The sequence below is a fragment of the Pyrus communis genome, chromosome 12 (assembly GCF_041283825.1).
Source record: "Pyrus communis isolate YQ-2024b chromosome 12, ASM4128382v1, whole genome shotgun sequence".
NCBI classification, from domain to species: domain Eukaryota; kingdom Viridiplantae; phylum Streptophyta; class Magnoliopsida; order Rosales; family Rosaceae; genus Pyrus; species Pyrus communis.
The window spans coordinates 5,966,690-5,985,350 of record NC_142576.1 but is presented as its reverse complement, the minus strand read 5'-3'; the positions used below and the strand labels follow the sequence as shown (position 1 = coordinate 5,985,350).

The following is an 18,661-nucleotide window of genomic DNA, read 5'->3' as shown; positions in this document are numbered from 1 at the left end:
CTTGAGGAAGAAGAAGAAGACATTGAAAGAAAGAAACAGAAACTATGAATAATGATACAGATTTTTGTGAATAAGGAAGCAGAAACTATGAATAATGATAGAGATCTTGAGAATTTTGGTGTGAGATTTGTGAGGATGGATGATGGATTATATAGAGGATTCAGAAAGGATTAGGTTGTGCATAATGCCACGTGGCATGCCGTCATTCGTTACAAATCTGATGGAAATCTATCCTCAAAGATTGTGAACAGATTATGACACGTGGCATGCCGTCATTCGTTAAAAATCTGATGGAAATCTATCCTCAAAGATTGTGAACAGATTATGACACGTGGCGCGACGTGATTGGTTAATAATCTTATCAGAAATCCATCACCAATAATTGTATTATTTTGTATTATTTAATAATACTTCGGATAATGACACGTGGCGCAACGAGAACGATTAAAAATCTTATCCGATATTACAATTAAAATTATTTTGTATTATTTTATAAATAAAAAAAATACTAATATTTTATTGCCTATTGCCAGGGCTATTGAAGTGTAACGGTGGAGATACAAATTCTATTGCCAGGGCTACTTACTGTTAATTAAGGGCAGTTACTGTTCATTAGATGGATTGAATAGTGTACTGCCAGGGGGAGGGCTCCAACGCTCGAGTTGCTCTTAACGAAACGCGCACCGTTAAAACCCGTACGATCATCTCTCCCTCAAACCCTCACTCAGTCGCTATCTAGTCAATACCGTCGATACAAAACCCTTCTTTTCCCAAATTCTCGAACCCCCGCCCGACACTTTCCATTTCGAGATACCCCGACTCGATTCTTGCCCCATTTTTTATGATGGTGAAAAACAATCCGAACCCGAATCCGAAGGCGCTGGTCCAGAGGCGGGAAGATGAGGACGAGGCGGCAGTGGCTGCTGGCGTTGGTGCTTCCGCCTCCTCTCGTGGGCCCATGATCAAGATCGACGTCGTTCTCGGCCCTGGCAACGGGCCCCGCTACGAGCTCTTCCTCCCTGCCCACTCCACTTTCGGTATTCTCCTTTCGCCCATGTTCTTATCATTCCATTTTAATCATCACTATTAATTTGATTGTTTTTTGTTTTGGATATCGTCAGGGGATATGAAGAAACATGTTGCACAGAAGACTAATTTGGAGCCAGAGGCGCAGAGACTCTTTTTCAGGGGGATGGAGAAGGCAGATGAGGAGCATCTGGACATTGCCGGTGTGAAGAATAATTCGAAGGTGCTGCTTCTGGAAGCCCGAAAGGAGAGTAAGGTTGAGGAGGTAAATCAAAGCAATGAGATGCCAGTCGGTGCTGGAGAAGTTGGAGTCAACAGCAAAAAGATGCCAACCAGTGGTGGAGATGTTGGAGGCAAAAGCAATGTCATGTCAAAAGCTTCTCAAGCGATTGCTGAAGTCAGAGCCGAGGTTGATAAGCTCGCGGAGAGGGTGAGTTCCGTGTGCCAATTGTATTTGGTTACCAAAATGTTAGATTTGTTTGGTGCTCACAATGCTTTGTTTGATTTTAAAAGGTTACTGCCTTGGAAGTGGCTGTGGCTGGCAGGAACGAGGTTTCCGATAAAGAATTTGTTGTGCCAACAGAGTTGCTCATGAGGCAGTTGCTGAAATTGGACGGCATTCAAGCTGAAGGAGAAGAAAAAATGCAACGCAAGGCAGAGGTTTGTATTTTTCATGATTTTTGGTTTCTTATGATGGAATTGCTACGCATTTTGTTTGTTCTCGTGGAAATGATGTGCTGTGTTGTACTGATCACACAATGAAGTTGTGATCATCGGCGTTGAGTAGTGTTGTAGTTTATAGATATAGGGAGGTGAAAATTTCTTTTGTTGTAGCATGGATTGTATCAAAATTGATGGATTCTAGTGGTGAGATGGCAGCGTTGCCAATGATTAGGGTGATTGAAGCAATGCAAAGCGATGGGAGGGAGAATCAAAAGATTTCCTATCTGTATTCTATTTAGGATTCTACCGTTGTGTTAATTTAAAGAACCCCACCAGGTTTCTTCTAATTGTTTTTGAGGAAAGGTTGGATGCATAGTAGTCAGTATATACTTGTCCTTCGGGCCCAACTTCAGTATCTTCGCACATAGTAGACTCCACTTGAGGGCTTCCACCACAGAGATCATTTCATTGTATTGCTTGAAACAACTAAAGGATTGCTCAATATAAGCATTGTTGGCTTTTGTTGGTTGCTATGTATCATGTGTCTTACGGTTGATGTCATATTCTTCATAGAGTAGCATTATCTGTGTGTTGATGTTGGTATTTGCGATGGAATCGCATTACTTTCTGCATTTGGAGCTTTTAGATTTTCTTATGGATCAGCATTACGAGATCGGTTACCCCTCTTCCAAATTCCAATAGTTATTCTATTACTCCCCCTTCGCCATGCTCTTTTCCAGTCCTGTCTTCCTCATTTCCTCCTCACTTAAACCCTTGCCCTGCCTTTGGAGATTCAACTATGTGCTATATTAGGATCGGAACTCAAGAGCTTCCTGTTAGAAATAGGAAGAGATACCGCTAAGCTACAGGTTGCTATTGGTGTGGCGACCCTCTCTTACATTGTTTACCGTATCACAACCATGATTAAAAATTTGTACAGCAGATAGGATTGCTTCCAATGGAATTTTATGGATGTGAATATAAACTTTAAAGGTCTCCTTATGTTCGCAGCTTATTCTCTTTGTGCTGAAAATTGATTTGCTGCAATAAGTACATTGGAATGTCAGTATGTAATGGCTATTTTATAGGTTGTTACAAACTTTTGAAGTTCCATAGACTATTAGGGATCTGTTATGGCAGGTTTAACAATTTTCTTGTACAGGTGCGACGTGTCCAGAACTTTGTGGATGCATTGGATGCTCTAAAGGTGAGGAACAGCAATCCAGTTAACAACAGTAGCAATGCTGTCACAGTAACAACCGAGTGGGAGACCTTTGACTCTGGAGTCGGATCCCAGAATCCCCCAACGTCAACGCCAGAGCCATCTTCAACAGAACCAAATCAGGAATGGGAACACTTCGATTAGCCAAAGTTCTATCTGCTTTTCTGGGTTTTAGGATTCATAGTGGGACATAGGATACTCTAGCATGTAAAGTAGCTATTTTTGGGTACTGGTACCCACGTTAACAGTTCAAGGGTTTGTATGACAACCTTAAATTACTGTAAAGGAAACTACCATCTGCTCAGATCAAATGGAATTGGTATACTTTGGTTTCATATTATTCGTTTTGCATGTTATGTTGCTCGTCGTTTTGTATACCATTACGGAGCATTTGTGATTGCACTTGAGGTATTGAGTTCGATTTCCCCTCCCAGTGTCGCTCGCATAAAAAGAGTTATCTTCTTCGGAAATTGAACAGAGTGGACTGTTGGCTGGAGATACAGGATTGGATCATATTTTTCTCCATCACCCCAAAGACCGTAAGCCTCCTCTCCGTGAACGGCGTCATCTCCGATATTAAGCTGCTCCTCCGGCATTCTCAGAGGTATGAAAACCCTAATTGCCAGAAGTATAAAAGTGGTGGAGACGATGTTCCAAGCAATCACAAACATGGCTGCAACCAATTGTTTCAGAAATTGCATCCCTCCATTGCCATCGTAGAATGCACCTCTGCTGTTGCCGACTGGCAGTATAAGCCTGCAAAGTGCTGGCTCCGCCAGAAGCCCAGTCAGCAGACCTCCCAGAAGCCCTGCCACTGCATGTGTGTGAAATACCCACCAGGGTGTCATCCACCTGTAAATAATAAAAAATTGTATATCGTAAGAATTTAATTTAATTTATGTGACAGTAAGACGATTATCTATGTTGTTCTAATTTTAAAAAGTAATTTGAAATTGGATGCTTCAAGCGAATACACTATCTTAACCGAACGAACTCGGATTTGTAATGTTTGTTTTAGTTTTTTCCCCTTCTATTCCTTTCATTTCATTTATGATCTTTTGTTCATTGATGATTGGTCAAGCATTAAGGAAAGAGGATAGAGGACTAATGGAATATCTTCTAGAAAACCTAATCTTCATGGTGGTCAATTTACTGTTGATGGAGGTACAAATTTAAAGGATAACGGAACGAATATAATATACTAGTATAGTGGAAAATGATGGATGTGATTTTTGTTGGGACCGTAAGGTAGAAATCTTTGAATACAAGGTAAGCTAGATGAATATTTTAAAAAACAAAGGAAAAGAAATGAAAGACCAAATATAAACAAATTAAAATGTTTGATGGAGACTTAAAACTACTTAAGATTCTTTATTTCATGTATCGAAGGAGCACAAATTATCTCTTTATAAGATTAGAACGTTAAAAATTATCTTTATAAGATTAAAACGTTTAAGTTTTTAACGACATGATTAGAAAATACACAATGCGTGTCATATGCCAAAAAACAGTACCAAAAAATTATAGAAATAAAAAGACAGTGTGGAAAGTAGAAACTCTAACCTTTTGCAATAGCGTAGACTTTTTGTGTAGGATCATCATGGAGACCCATGGAATGCTTCCAAAAAGTATTCCCATCAGAATAGTCGCCCACGACTGCACCAACCCCGCCCCAGGCGTGATGCATACAAGCCCCGTCATCATGCCCTAAACAGCTCCGATCACCGACAGCTTGCCGAAGAACACGACGTCCAAAGACGTCCACACAAGAAGGCTTGTAGTTGCATATATGTTTGTGTTCAACACTGCTATTGGAGCAACAATGTTTGCAGCATAAAGGGGCCTCACTGTTGAAGCCTGACTAGCCTATCCACAGCATCCTAGCACCACAAAGCATTAGCAACACATTGTTTGGTGGAAACCTTTCCCTGTCACTCTTCAACCTTGGACCAACCTAGAACACATAAGCAAACATGGCATTAGTACATGTGCAAAACTTTAAATTAGTCTAAATTCTAAAACTTCATGCGCAATATCAGCACAAAAAACATTAGTAGAGGATCCAGACTCACGATTTAATCATAAGTACCTACCTAATAAGCGGCGGTGAAACCCGCTATGCCTGAGGAGAGATGGATGACATAGTCGCTAGAGTAGTCAATGACACCCCAATGGTAAAAGAAGCCACCACCCCAAAGACTAAAGGCTCCAACAGTGTACGAAAATAGAAGCCAAAGAGGGAGAAAAGCCATCCAAGCCTTGATGTTCATTTGGCCAAGAATAGACGCAGCTAGCAAAATAAGAGTAATGGTTGCAAAAGTGAATTGGAAGTAGACAAGGGATGCCATGGGGTAAAATGGCTTAACCATTGAGGTCTCAATCAATCCGCCGTTGTGAAAGTGAGTGCTTTCTGGCACTTTGGCTCTGATGATGAGGAACTTTTGACCAATAGAGGGTGCACCTTTAGCCCAAAATGGCAGGAGTTGGTCCCCGAAGGCCATGCAGTAGCCTACGAGGACCCAACAGATGAGCACGGCGGTGAAGGCGTAGAGGGCCATGAAGGCTGAGTTGACTGCCCATTTCTTCTTCACTATGCTGGCGTAGAAGATCACAAGGCCCGACATGCTTTGTAACCCTACAAAAGTGGCAGCTGTAAGTTGCCATGTGTTGTGGCCTTTGTTTAGCCACGGCGGAACCGCCAGGGTTATTGCACTATAAGCATTTGTTATGCCGGCCATGGCCAAATTTGGGGACTAAGAGCTTTGCCTTCGTGGCTAGTTAGTAGTATGTAATCCTTTTTGTGGAGAAAAATAAAGGCATGGACTTTAAGCTTTTGTAATCTAATCAATCCATTGGTAGCTTCGTGTGAAATTCACTTCTAATGGGAATGGGGTTGGACTTTACTCGTGTAATTGATTTTAAAGAGATTTGGAGTTGTTAAAGCATGTCCAGACGAGATTTGGAGTTGTTACAGCATGTCCCACGTCTGGACGCCTGATCAAATTAAGTTTCCTTATCTTGGATGTTTTGTCTACTAGTTGCATCGAGATTTTCTGTGACGAAACCTCACTTTGTTGAAGATCAACACTAGCCCCATTGGTGTCTAGATTCTAAAGAATTCTAGTAATGGTCGGTGCATGCATATTAAGAAAATGCTAGATAATTCTAGCAAGTTGTTTAGTCGGTGGTTCATGCATATTAAGCTAAAAAGTTCTAGAAGCTTGTAACAAATGTGTGAAGCAAAAGCCTATGTTGGTGGGCTGTTTGTAGAAACAAGTAGAAGGTTAATTATAATGAAAGCCCAAGTTGGTTGGGCATTTAGGAAGGTCGGCTGATGACACCTATAAATATGGGTGTGGTGTTGTAATCAAAGTAATCAAGCAAGTAGGCAACCAAGTGAGAGTGAGAAGCAAAAGTAGTCTTGTAAGAGTGTGAGTGGTGTAGAGTTTGTCTTTATAAAGAAATAGAGTGTCAAAGCTTCTAAGGTGTGTCCTTGAGAGTTTGTGTTGTAATATTTTGTGAGTGTAATACAAATAATTTGTTTACTTGTTTTGTTTCTCCAACGCTTGTGTTAAGAGTTGTGTACTCTAATTTTCCTCAACAATTGGTATCAGAGCGGTACGATCGAAGATTGTCTCTAGTGAAGCTTCCAAGAATCGTGAGAAGTTTAGTACTTCGCAAGATTGTTGACTAATCTTGTTTGGCTTATCGAAGTTCTGCCGACATGATGAGATATCTTCAAGTTGTTGGAGGAATCAAGAAGTTGAACAACAAAAATTACAACACATAGGTGACATGTATGGAGTCTTACCTTCAAGGCCAAGATCTTTGGGATGTCGTCGGCAGTAATGAAGTTACACAGCCAGAAGAAGACACCAGCGGGACTTTGCAGAAATGGAAGATCAAGGTAGGTAAGGCAATGTTCTCCTTGAAAACCACAGTTGAAGAGGACATGTTGGAGTATATAAGGAAGACTTCAACACCGAAAGAAGCATGGGACACCTTTGCCACACTTTTTTCAAAGAAGAACGATACAAGATTGCAACTTCTCGAGAATGAGTTGTTATAAATGGCCTAAAGGGACATGATGATTGCCTAATATTTCCACAAGGTAAAGTATATTTGCTGTGAAATTTCTGAATTAGATCCTAGTGCTACAATTATAAACACCAAGGTAAAAAAGAATAATTATCCATGGTTGAGACCCGAATATCAAGGTTTCGTTGCTGCTGTACAAGGATGGTTGACCCAACCATCACTTGTTGAGTTTGAGGATTTGCTTACCGATCAAGAAACTTTGGCAAAGCAAATGGGAGGGGTCTCGTTAAAAGGTGAGGAGAAAATGCTCTACATTGAAAGTAAAGGCAACTTAAAGCAGCGTGCTGGTAGAGGATCTAAATCAAATGGTGACAAGGTGAAAGGTCATCAAGGAGGAATGAGTTCTCAGCCAGGGGGAGCTCCGAAGTATCACGGCAACCGTGGTCAATCCCAAAATAATAAAAGGTTTGAGGGAAAATGTTACAATTGTGGAAAGAAGGCCACATAGCGAATGATTGTTGGTTCAAAAAGTATGCAGAGAGTAATGTTGCCAGCTCAAAGGAGAAAAGTGAAGATGATTGGGATGTCGTTGCATCTTTAATTTTAGAGGAAGAGTGGGACGCTGAAGCATCTTTTGCTATAGAGAAGCAAAAGTCAGCTCTCACAGCAACAAATCAGGAGTCGATTAACTACAAGAATGATTGGATCATGGATTCAGGTTGTTCAAACCATATGACGGGTGATAAGAAAAAGTCAAAGTCTGCCTGAGTACAAGAGAGGTTAATTGGTGGTGACGGCCAACGACTCGAGGTTACCGATTGCTCATATCGGTAATACAGTAATTATGCCCCGGTACAACACTAACCAAGTGCCGCTTCAAGATGTCTACCATGTTCCAGGGATGAAGAAAAATCTGCTTTCAGTGCCTCAGCTAACGTCATTAGGAAATTATGCCTTGTTTGGTCCACGAGATGTGAAGGTGTACCGACACCTCATGATCTTAGGGACGTAAACAATGGAGGGACGACAATTGTAGTCAGTCTATGTAATGTCAGCAGAAACTGCATACGTAAACAAGACAAGGAAGAACAAGACATCAGATTTATGGCACATGAGATTGGGTCATGTTAGCTATCACAAGCTAAATGTGATGATGAAGAAGTCAATGCTTAAAGGGCTACGTCAACTTGACATGAGAACATACACGGTTTATGCAGGATGCCAGTATGGTAAAGCACATCAACTACCATACGAAGAGTCAAAGTTTAAAGCGAAAAAACTGTTGGAGTTGGTTCATTCCGATGTGTTCGGGCCCATCAAGCAACCATCGATAAGTGGGATGCGGTACATGGTGACAGTCATTGATGACTTCTCCAAGTATGTATGGATTTTCTTTATGAAAAAAAATTTGAAACATTTTCAAAATTTAAAGAGTTTAAGGAGACAGTTGAAGGAGAAGTGGGAAAGAAGATCTGTTGCATAAGCACGCATAATGGAGGAGAATATACCTCAAATAAGTTTTCCCAGTATCTACGAGAATGTATAATACGTCACCAGTTCACATGTGCCAACACTCCACAACAGAATGGTGTAGCGGAAAGAAAGAATTGACATCTTGTAGAAGTATATCGGAGTATTCTACATGTAAAAAATGTACCAGGAAGGTTTTGGGTTGAAGTAATGAGAACTGCAGCTCATGTGATCAACATACTTCCTCAACCAAGGTTAGAATTTGTCTCACCCTTAGAGAAATTGTGGGATATGAAACCTACAGTTAGTTACTTTCGAGTATTTAGCTATGTGTGCTATGTATATGTTCCAAGTCATTCACGTAGCAAGTTTGACAAGAAGGCAATCAGATGTATCTTTGTGGGATATGATAGACAAAGAAAATGGTGGAAATGTTGTGATCCTACAATTGGAAGATGTTACACATCACGAGATGTGGTGTTTGATGGAACATCTTCTTGGTGGCCTTAAAAAAGAGAGGCATTGCTTGATTCGAGAGAGATTGAAGATAAGTTGCAGCAGAAGATATGAGAGTAAATTGTTCGAATCCAATCGAGACCAAATGAGTATGAGGATTCACTTGATGGTGATGATGTTGAGCAAGTAGTACCTCAAAACCCTTAGCAACCTGGCGTATATCAACAACCAGAAGAAGAAAGACCTAGTGAAGTGGAAGTATCAACTCCACGATCACAACTAAGGAGGTCAACAAGAATCTGGAAGCCAAATTCTAGATATGCCAACGTAGCCATAGAAGAAGAAGCAGTTGAACTTGAGTGGCTCAAAGTTGGGAGAAGAAGTCATTGCAGTGGAGCTAAATCAAGCTTGGAATCTCGTGCCAAAGCGAAGAGATGTGAAACCCATATCATGCAAATGGGTGTGCAGGAAAAAGCTCTGACATCAACTCAACATGGAGGAAAGAATAAGTTGGTGTTGAGGGGAGTGTTGAAGATCAACACCAACCCCAATTGGTGTCTAGATTCTAGAGAATTCTAGCAATGGCCAGTGCATGCATACTAAGAAAATGTTAAATAATTCTAGCAAGTTGTTTAGTCGGTGGTTCATGCATATTAATCTAAAAAGTTCTAGAAGGTTGTAACAAATGTGTGAAGCAAAAGCCTACGTCGGTGGGCTGTTTGTAGAAACAAGTAGAATGTTAATTATAATGAAAGCCCAAGTCGATTTAATGAAAAACTACATTTTTACACTAAAAAGTCAATCCTAGTACTATTTACTTTACCTTTTATTTTGTCTTTATCGTTAAAACTCAAAATTTTCAAACAATTTTAATTAATTTTCTTTAAATTTTATATCACAGACATTACATTAGTCTGGAGAAGGGATTCCAATTGCACTGCTCAAATGAACAGTGTTTAGACCCGGATTTCACTCTATTTACGGCCAAGCCACTGCTTTACAGAGTGGACTTTGTGGTTTGGACCCGATTTTCGCTCTATTTACGCCGTGCGATTGCTGTAACGAGTGATCTTTATGGAAGGTTTGGGTTGGGGCTGGAACCTTTTTTTTTTTTTTTTTTTTTTTTGGTTTGGGCGGATGGGCTTTTGCGGGTTTGGGCTGTGGCTGGTGGTTGGATTCGGTATAAGGTGAGGTGGATGCGGTGACTCACCGACAAAGGGTAACCTTCAGCCTGCAGAATGGCAGGGAGAAGAGGAGAGAAGGAAGAGCCGTGCGTTGGAAAAGGGATGGGAGTAAACATGGGAGGAGACAGGGGTGCCCGAAAGTTTGGTTTTGTTTTTGTTGGCAACGGGTGCGCAGAGAGACGGCGAGGCAGGGGTGGAGGGCTAGGGGCAGGGTTGCTTCCAGAATTTTTGTTCCGGCTGGAAGCCATTTCCGCCAGAATTGATGGGGAAGGCATGGTTGTGTGCAGTTTGTGGGGTTAGCCGGTCAGGAAGGGGTTACTGAAGGAGGTATGGAAGAGTTTGATTTTTCTGTTTCCTCCCTTGATTCAAAAGGTAATCACTGTTTTCAGTTGGTGTGTCCTCTGACTCAAATTTAAAAATGGTTTCTTGACTGTTTAGTTTATGGAACAACATCCTTTCCTACTTTCTAAAGCTCATTTTCTTTATTTTAGCTCAGATCGACTCACTCCACACTCTCTCTCTGTCTCTGTGATTCTGGGTTCCGTTCTGCCATTTTTGCTTCTGAAGAAACCTAATTGCAGGTTCCTTTTCCATTTCCAAGCTTCGGTTATGCTTTGTGCTGCCGTATTTTCTGTTGTTAATGAGGCTTGACTGAAATATGCATCAACTTGATTGATTATGCTGCTGTATTCTCTCTCTCTGCATTTTCTCTTTTTCTCTTTTTAATGAGGCTTTATGCTGCTATACCAAAATGATGAAATATTCATTTTTAATTATATTTATAATTGGGTTTGTTTTAGTTCGGAGTTTTAATTTGATCAATGTGCTTTTTTTGTGATTAGGATTTAGGACATTGGTAACTTGGTTGATTAGGAATTTGTGTGTTTACCTCCTGATCAGTATTCAAATTTAACTTTTTGTCATTTATTTTCAGCAGATATTGTAGTTAATCAATTCATCCGTGACGTGTTTAAACTTAAGTGAAAATTTTAAATTCAAGTTTGAAAATCTTCTTTTTGGTGAAGCTATTTGTACAAGTAATGAGACTAGGAATGGCAACAGGCAGGGTAGGCCGGGTATTTGCATCCTGCTTCAGCCTCTAAACAGGGCACTGACAACTTTTCATTGTTTAACTTTTTCCTCCCTTAGATAGTTGCATATGTTTGATTTGTTAATCTGCTTCTTACACATGTTGTTTCCTAATGGTGTAGGTGGGTTGCCGGATGCGTGTGCAGATTACTCGAATAGATGAAGCTAAGAATGACTTAGTATTGAGTGAGAAAGAAGCTTGGGTCAGTTGGATTTTGACATTTAATTTATTCATGTTTTTTGTTGCTTGCAATGTTCTCTCATTGTTTGTTCTGAGATTCTGTGATCTTATTTTTCATAAGAACTGACATTGGTTTGCCATATAATGTTTCAGGAACTGTTATACCTTAAGGAGGGAACACTTTTAGAAGGAACTGTCAAGAAAATCTTTCCATATGGAGCCCAAGTGAGGATAGGAGAAACTAACAGGAGGTATAATGACTTTCAAACTTACCTTAAAATCTGACTGGGCGCATAGTTTCCCTGTTTTTTTTTTTTTTTTTTTTTTTTTCCACTTTTGAAGAAGCGCTGCATGTGTGGATTACTTTTGAAAGATTAGAACACCACAAAATGGAAATAAAATAGCATGCGACTTTCTCTCAAAAGGTATCTAAATGCATGAAAAAGATGAGAAGATACATAATATCTATCTTCAGAATAGAAATTAAAATTTTGAACTTTAAAATGAAAAGCATGCAATTTTGTACTCTTACCCAGCGGTTGCTTCTCAGAATTGCCTCATTCCCTTTCTTAAGAGGGATCTATTTTGATAAGAAACAAGACCTTACAACAATTGCATTCTTCGTTTTCTTGAATTTCTTTGGTTTTTGATGGATGATTAAGTGGTGTTTGATTGAGAAATTTGCCGATTAGGATTAGGTTGGGGTCTGTATGGTTGCCTGGAAAATTTGGGAAAGAAAATGGGGTCATGGGATTAGGATTTAGGACCTTCATAACTTGGTTGATTGGGAATTTGTTTGTCTATCTCCTAATTAGTATTCAAATTTAGTGCATATAAGTCCCTTTCTTAAGAGGGATATATTTTGATAAGAAACAAGTTGCATTCTTCGTTTTCTTGATTGTAAAGTCTTTGTACCATGTCACATATATTAATAGGATGCTTAGGTAATTGTAGGAGAAGTTATGCATGCATTCTTTTGGCAATCCTTTCCCAGAACCTGTAGTGATCCTGATATGAGTCTAACTCTGCCTTGGTCATAGCTCAACATGGAAACGTTATGGAATATCTTCTTTACAAGTGTATCTAGGCTCTAGCCTCCTCTTTTTGAGCAGACTTATCAAATATATCACAAAGTATGTTCTACTGGAGCTCAAATCAAACAAAGAGAGGGAAAATCAAAATACACCAGGAAAAAAAAAAAAAACATAATTTATTAAGATGTATGAAGGAAACATAATTTATTAAGATGTATGAAGGAAAGGTTTCGGTCATTTAAAAGTAGGTTAAATTAATGATATTATATAGTGATTCTATTTGATGCTTGCTTGCCCTGCAGTCAACTCAGTGCTTAAGGATTATGTATGTTTCCCACTTCCCAGGTCTAATTGGATCGCATGCATGTAACAATAGTTAAATTGGGGGCTGGACAATTAACTAATCATAATTTATTTATTGTGTGTAATTACCTCCATAAGTGTGGTTACAAGTTGAGCCTTTTCTTTGTTTTTTTTTTTTTTTTTTTTTTTTTTGTTGTTGTAGCTTTCCAGGCCTTAATTGTATTCTTTTTCCTGTTTGTTGACAAATAAGATTGTGGCAGTTTCCTCCTGCCTGATAACTCTGTTTTTCTTTTTTTTTTTTTTTTTTTTTTTTTTTTCCTGTTTGTGGTTTTTAGTCTTTGTCATTTAATTGGTGTAGCTTTGCTATGATCTCTGTTCCGGCAGTGTGTGATTAGTGCTAATGGAATTTCAACACTGTTTCTGAGCTATAATTTTCGTCGCTATTCTGTGAGTTAGTGCTAATGGATTTGCTGTGTTTGCGATTTTCAGAAACTTGGATTGTTGGACGGAGCACTTGGCCCTTTGGCGTTTGAGGTATATTTATTTACGGTGGTTTCATGACTTACATTTTTTTTTGTGCACGTCGGGACTGGATTTTGCTATGTAATTGTGGCATCCTTTAGCTATGTTTGACCAGGATAACAGTGGAATGTGTAATTGCTATGTCTTAAGTTGGTGTAATGTTAATGGTTTGCAGATGTGTAATGTTAATGGTTTGCAGATGCTTAGGAGACCATCTGTAAAATTGCTATCAATAAAATTGCCATCGTTGAAATTGGGGAAGAAATTTCGGGAAATAATGTTAATGGTTTGCAGATGCTTAGTGTGCTGTCTGTTGTTAGGTTGCTGCCATTGTTTGTTAATTATTATTAACAAGCTTTTGTTGCTCCCATTGTCTGTTAATTATTATTAACAAGTTTTAAGGCGTGAACCCATTGGTTATTGATGGTTATTGGCGCAAGGCCATTATTGTTTCACCGCTGGTGAGATTGTGTTGTTTCTTGAAGATTTTTTGGTGAGGTTCATGCTGTGTGCATTTTCTTTTGTATTTTTTGCATTTCTTGCAATCATAAAGTGGGTTGAGCTTGGTTCATGAATAAAAACAGCAAATGTATTGACTTTTGGATGTGTTTCACGTAAAAACAGCAAGTTGTGATGTGTTTGTCGTTGTAAACTTGATCGGGAACTTTGGCTTTCTATGTGTTTCGCATGATAAAACGGAAAATATATTGAGCTTGAAAATAAGGGTTTAGGGTTCACTGTCTTTCCATGTATAGAAATTTACCCCTATTTTTGGTTTCCTTATAATTTCAATTATCTTTCAGGAACCTAATCCCTAAACTTATTAAATTCATTGATTAGTTGATTTTGGATTCAATCCCGAAGTTCCTATTTCTCGGATTGGTGTTGTGTGCTACTTTCTGGTGATTAGATTGGTAAATCATTGCATTTTACTGAAGGTATTTGACCTGCCTATTTTAAACTTTTGAGCTCCTTTCGTCTCTAAAATGTTTGAATATAGTCGTCTTGGGAGTCTTAGTGTGATTGTTCTTCTATTTCTTAGATTCAATATGTTTTTAATTTCTCATTTAATTGGTGTAGCTTTGCTCATTTAACCAGAATTTAATCAGATTTGGTCCTCGAATTTCTCTGAATTGCTAAAGGATTTATTTTCTTTGGAAATTTTAGAAACTCGGGTCATGGGAGGAAGAAGGGTTCCTTGCCATTTTTAGGTATATAATTATGTGCCCTGATTGCATGTTCACAGCCTATTTAGTTAAATGGATTTTTTTATTTATCTTTCTAAAGCTTTCATGCCTAGATTTTAAATATGTGATTGGTTTGTGAGTGATAAATGAAAACAATAATCATGGGGGCATTCTTATTTTTGGATTTTCTCTTCTGCGTTTTTCCTTCTGTCCTTTGTATGTTTGCAGTTAGATCAATGGGTTCAACCCCTTGAACTGAAATTTGTTTGACAACCTTGAAAGTGTTTGGCTTTTTGGTGCTCTTTAATGTGCACTTTCTTTTGTTTATCTAGATTAGTGTTTTTCCGGCCCTTTTAATCGTTGTAGTTCACAAAGTCCTTATTGATCTTGCAATTGTTGTTTTTAATTTATCTTTGTTGGATAGATGGCATGTACTGTGGGTTTCGGTGTTTAGGGAATATTCTGAGCTTCATTACCATTTTAATGGTTAGGGAAAATTTTGAGATTCATTAATAGGATTTTTGTGGCTAACATTCTTTAGCTAAATTCGTAATTATTTGGTGTTTAGAGTCCAGTGGATTGGTATCCATATCTTATAAATATGTTGGCCAAGACATATGTTAGCTTTCATTCTGCTTTTGCTTTCATTTTGTTTTTTCATTTTCATTTCTTATATCTTGCTTTTGCTTTTGATGCATAGTTTGAAAGCTTCTGGATCATAATATGAATTCCGGTGTGTGCAGTGTTTGTACAATTTGAATTCTCAAGCATGATGATATTGCATAAACATGTAGATTTTACACTGCTTTTGTGCCATGCAGGTGTGTGAGAGTGCGTGCGTTGTGCAATTTGAGTGTGCCGTCTTAACTGCAGAAGCAAAATGTGTCAACTGCATGGCGCTTCTGTTTCTTATGGAAACAAGTCTTCTGCATATTTTTTGCTTTGAACGTTTGTGCTCGGAAAGTTAGCTACTTGAACGTTCAGTTTCGTCTAGCTAATTGTACAATGTTTTTACATGTCAGCTCAGTTGAATGTATATAATAGCCAAGCTGCTTATCTTTTTGACCTCATTCAGTCATGTGTCTCTCTGTTCGATTGTGTTGAATTTATTCAGGTTAAATGTGTCTTATTCATGAAGCTACGCATGATGCATTCAATTCCCTCAGAAACGCGCGGGCATATTTTCTAGTTCTTCCTAAGGCCGTGCCACAATGCAATCCAATGGTCGATATTGTCTATATTTGAAGTCTTCAAGGTTATCCTAGCATAAAAATCATCCAAATCCAAAACTGTTTGGTCACTTAAAAATGTGCAAATGTGGTTTGGTATAAAGCTAAAATAGAGATACAAAAAGTTTAAGCATATAAGCAAGTACTAATTTTGTTGACTTTTACTACGGATAACGGTTGAAAGAGAATCTAAAAATTAAATGGTTTCAATCATAGACTAAGACCCCGGAATATAATGTATCAATTAGTATTCATTTCTTTTTTTATTTCTCCGACATATGTAGTAGTATATAATCTCATGTTACATTAACATTATGCACACTATGCAAGGCTTTTTGTAATTCTTGGAAGTCAGGGAGGCTGCGTCCTTGGTATAATGGAGGCTGCTTGTAGATAACAGCGGCCACCCGAATTAAAATGCTTGCAGTTAGTCCCCAAATTAGAAACGGCCCTTGCTCTGATTCAAAATCGAAAAGATGGAGACTGTACTTGCAACCCATCCATTCTCTCTCCTCAAATCTGTGATTATCATTCTGCATTAAACAAAAAAAGAAATCACTGTTAATTACGTTTTGACAAAAGAATATAAATTGACATATGCATGCTCTGCCTGTGACCTTTGTAGTGCAATATACTATTTTTGTATGGTAGAAATAACCTTGAGAAACATCTCCAATGGAACATCAAAAATGGCATCAACTTCGTCGGCGTTGAGTACAGGCTTGAAATCTTCAATTCTAGCTACTAGTCCGATCACTGGGACAACGGTGACCAAATGCTGCGCAAGGCCAAAAAAAAAAAAAAAAAAAAAAAAAAAAAATGGTTACATTCGATTCAAATTTCACAGTACCGATATGTCAAAAGAAAAGAAATGAGCATATACATGTATGTGGTACCTGGGACATAAAGCACTCTAGCTTTGCAACGACTTGAACTAGACTTGGATTGAGTCCAATCTCTTCCATGGCTTCCCTTAGTGCTGTTGCAGATTCATCTGCATCTTCCTTATCCATTTTTCCGCCGGGCAATGCTACATCTCCTGTGTAATCTCTAGAACAGATTTAGAAAACCATAGCGTCCATGGCCAAGTCTAACATTAATTTGAGACTATTAACAAAGAGTGCTGTTAAACCCACCCCATTGACCTATTTCCCCACCCACTTGTTAATGAAAATTTTAATGACATATTTATCCTTTTATCAGAAGACTTTTAAATCCCTATGTGGTCCTACGTGGCAGTCAACGCTACTATTTTTGTAACGGCCACGATTGAGTGGATTTGATCGTACGGTTGGCGAAATAAGAGAAAACAGGGTGACCTGCCACTAACAAGTAATCACCTCCCATCGTCCTCAACGACACCGATATGCAAAAGTGGATATTGGTAAGGCCTGAATTTGAGGCAGGTGTGAGGGGTTTGGGTGTCAACTGGGGCTGGATTCGACAAGATGCATTTAAGCTTAAGAAAAGCAACATCAAAGCACCAGCTCATGATTTTCCCTAAAATGCTTCCATCTTTCCAACACCAAGAAGCTCACAACCTCATTGAAAGTCATTGGTGGGTTGTTTTGAATCCAAAGTTTCAGAGAACCAACAACCTGCATAGAAAATGCAAACCACCAACTAGACCACAATAGCTGGACCCCGACCCACCAACCAAATCCAAAGTTTCATTGAAAGTCATGTGTTGGTGTGGCTAGAGTATAATGAAGGTGTGGTGATGTGATTAAGGATGGAGATCGAGGTTTTAAAAAAAATAAAATATTAAAGGTTATTTTATGAATAATAGTGGGTGGAAAAATAGCATTTTAATTTTTAAATATTTTATGGTGAGTGAAATAATAATGTGGGTGGGAAAATAAGACAATGGGGATGGGTCTAGTAGCACTCTTAACAAATAAGAAATTATTTCCACACATCTTTCTTTCCCTTGCATTCCCCTATTTATTTATCCTTGGATTCTCCTTTGGTTTTATCCTATATAAAGGCCAGAAACAAATAGGGGCGCGAGGGTGAAAAGGAGCGTGATCATTCCCTTACAACAAATTTAGCATATTATACCTGGGTGTGATGCCAAATTCATGGATCTCCTAGTAAGAATAACTCTTAGCTCACCCTCAGCACCCTCAAAGATGCATATCAGGACAGCTGCTCTTCTCTCTCTCAACCTCAACTTGACACAAGAACACTCTTCATTGCCGACTGCTAAAGAGTTGAAGCTTATACCAGAGTTTACAGATGCATTGCCTTCGTTATCATCCTCCGATTTATCCAGTGCGGAGGGAGGTTTGTAAAACTCAAGCTGCTTGGCAAGCTTGAGTAGAGTTTGGCTTCTTCCCCAATCCTCTATGCTAGCCATTTGTAATTTTTGGCCGACTATATGCATGTTCTTTGCAGTATATAGACAACAGTTTTAAAGTAAATTATTCCTTGTATTTTTCCATGCCTCCATTATCAAAGAAGCTGCAAATCTCCATCGGACCATAGGGAATGGAATTGGGGAGAATATTTGAACAACCATCACAAAAAATATTGGAATTTTAAGCCAACAAATTGACTTGGGAATATGGTTAAAGTTGGAATGGGTGGCACTGTTTAGAGGACCACGCTTGCAATTTGCTACATGGATTCCACAACTTATATCAGCCAGGGCACTATATTAACTTTGCAGAATTCATTCCAAATTCAATTGATATTCCATCAAGATCATACCTTTGGAATAACAATGATGTTGGAATATAAATATACCTCAAGGGATATGAATTTTTTGGTTCGGTGCCATGGTGAGTCTCATTTATTAAGTACTAGTCATATTATCAGTTAATATTAAAAAGTTACACGAAAAGATTGTTTGACACAAGTATCGACTGACAATACATGGTACGGTTGGTACTTAGTTGATATTTAACCGATGGCTTAAATTTACTTGTCCAGTAGATACTAGAAGTCAGTACAGGTGCAGCGGTATTCCATTGCTTAGTACAAGTGTAGTGGTATTCCATCGCGGCAGATCAATCTTCATACACGTACTAAGAAACAATTGCTGCCACTTCTGCT

At 38.8% G+C, this 18,661-nt stretch overlaps 4 protein-coding genes across 7 annotated transcripts; 2 read left to right on the top strand and 2 right to left on the bottom strand.

Annotated features, from left to right (window-relative positions):
- Positions 1 to 702: 702 nt before the first annotated feature.
- Positions 703 to 3,246, top strand: LOC137745664 (BAG family molecular chaperone regulator 4). The gene is made up of 4 exons (XM_068485659.2): positions 703 to 1,037; positions 1,122 to 1,456; positions 1,540 to 1,686; positions 2,852 to 3,246. The coding sequence occupies exons 1-4, from the start codon at positions 842 to 844 to the stop codon at positions 3,053 to 3,055; spliced, it is 882 nt and encodes a 293-aa protein (XP_068341760.2). The 5' UTR covers positions 703 to 841; the 3' UTR covers positions 3,056 to 3,246.
- LOC137744254 (ammonium transporter 2) lies at positions 3,223 to 5,795 on the bottom strand. The gene is given in 5 exon segments (XM_068484116.2): positions 3,223 to 3,744; positions 3,746 to 3,763; positions 4,475 to 4,747; positions 4,749 to 4,865; positions 5,005 to 5,795. Coding segments are annotated over 5 exon segments (1,506 nt in total). The 5' UTR covers positions 5,650 to 5,795; the 3' UTR covers positions 3,223 to 3,291.
- Positions 5,796 to 10,012: 4,217 nt separating this feature from the next.
- LOC137746103 (protein PIGMENT DEFECTIVE 338, chloroplastic-like) lies at positions 10,013 to 15,445 on the top strand. 4 transcript variants are annotated; one of them, XR_015953810.1, is made up of 7 exons: positions 10,013 to 10,431; positions 10,556 to 10,640; positions 11,271 to 11,351; positions 11,483 to 11,580; positions 13,156 to 13,200; positions 14,029 to 14,126; positions 14,356 to 15,190. XR_015953810.1 is itself a non-coding variant. In XM_088680730.1 (6 exons), exons 3-6 carry the CDS (start codon positions 11,283 to 11,285, stop codon positions 15,240 to 15,242), a joined length of 258 nt encoding a protein of 85 aa, XP_088536856.1. In that variant the 5' UTR covers positions 10,017 to 10,431; positions 10,556 to 10,640; positions 11,271 to 11,282; the 3' UTR covers positions 15,243 to 15,445. The 4 variants fall into 4 exon arrangements, 1 of the variants encoding a protein (XP_088536856.1); XR_015953811.1 differs by lacking the exons at positions 14,029 to 14,126; positions 14,356 to 15,190 and adding an exon at positions 15,197 to 15,445 and having other exon boundaries at positions 10,016 to 10,431; positions 10,551 to 10,640; XR_015953809.1 differs by having other exon boundaries at positions 10,016 to 10,431; positions 14,029 to 15,190.
- A 381-nt stretch (positions 15,446 to 15,826) lies between these two features.
- Positions 15,827 to 17,990, bottom strand: LOC137746102 (nudix hydrolase 22, chloroplastic). The gene is made up of 4 exons (XM_088680729.1): positions 17,666 to 17,990; positions 16,501 to 16,643; positions 16,263 to 16,382; positions 15,827 to 16,137 (listed from the first exon to the last, which is right to left on the bottom strand). The coding sequence occupies exons 1-4, from the start codon at positions 17,988 to 17,990 to the stop codon at positions 15,901 to 15,903; spliced, it is 825 nt and encodes a 274-aa protein (XP_088536855.1). The 3' UTR covers positions 15,827 to 15,900.
- Positions 17,991 to 18,661: the final 671 nt, after the last annotated feature.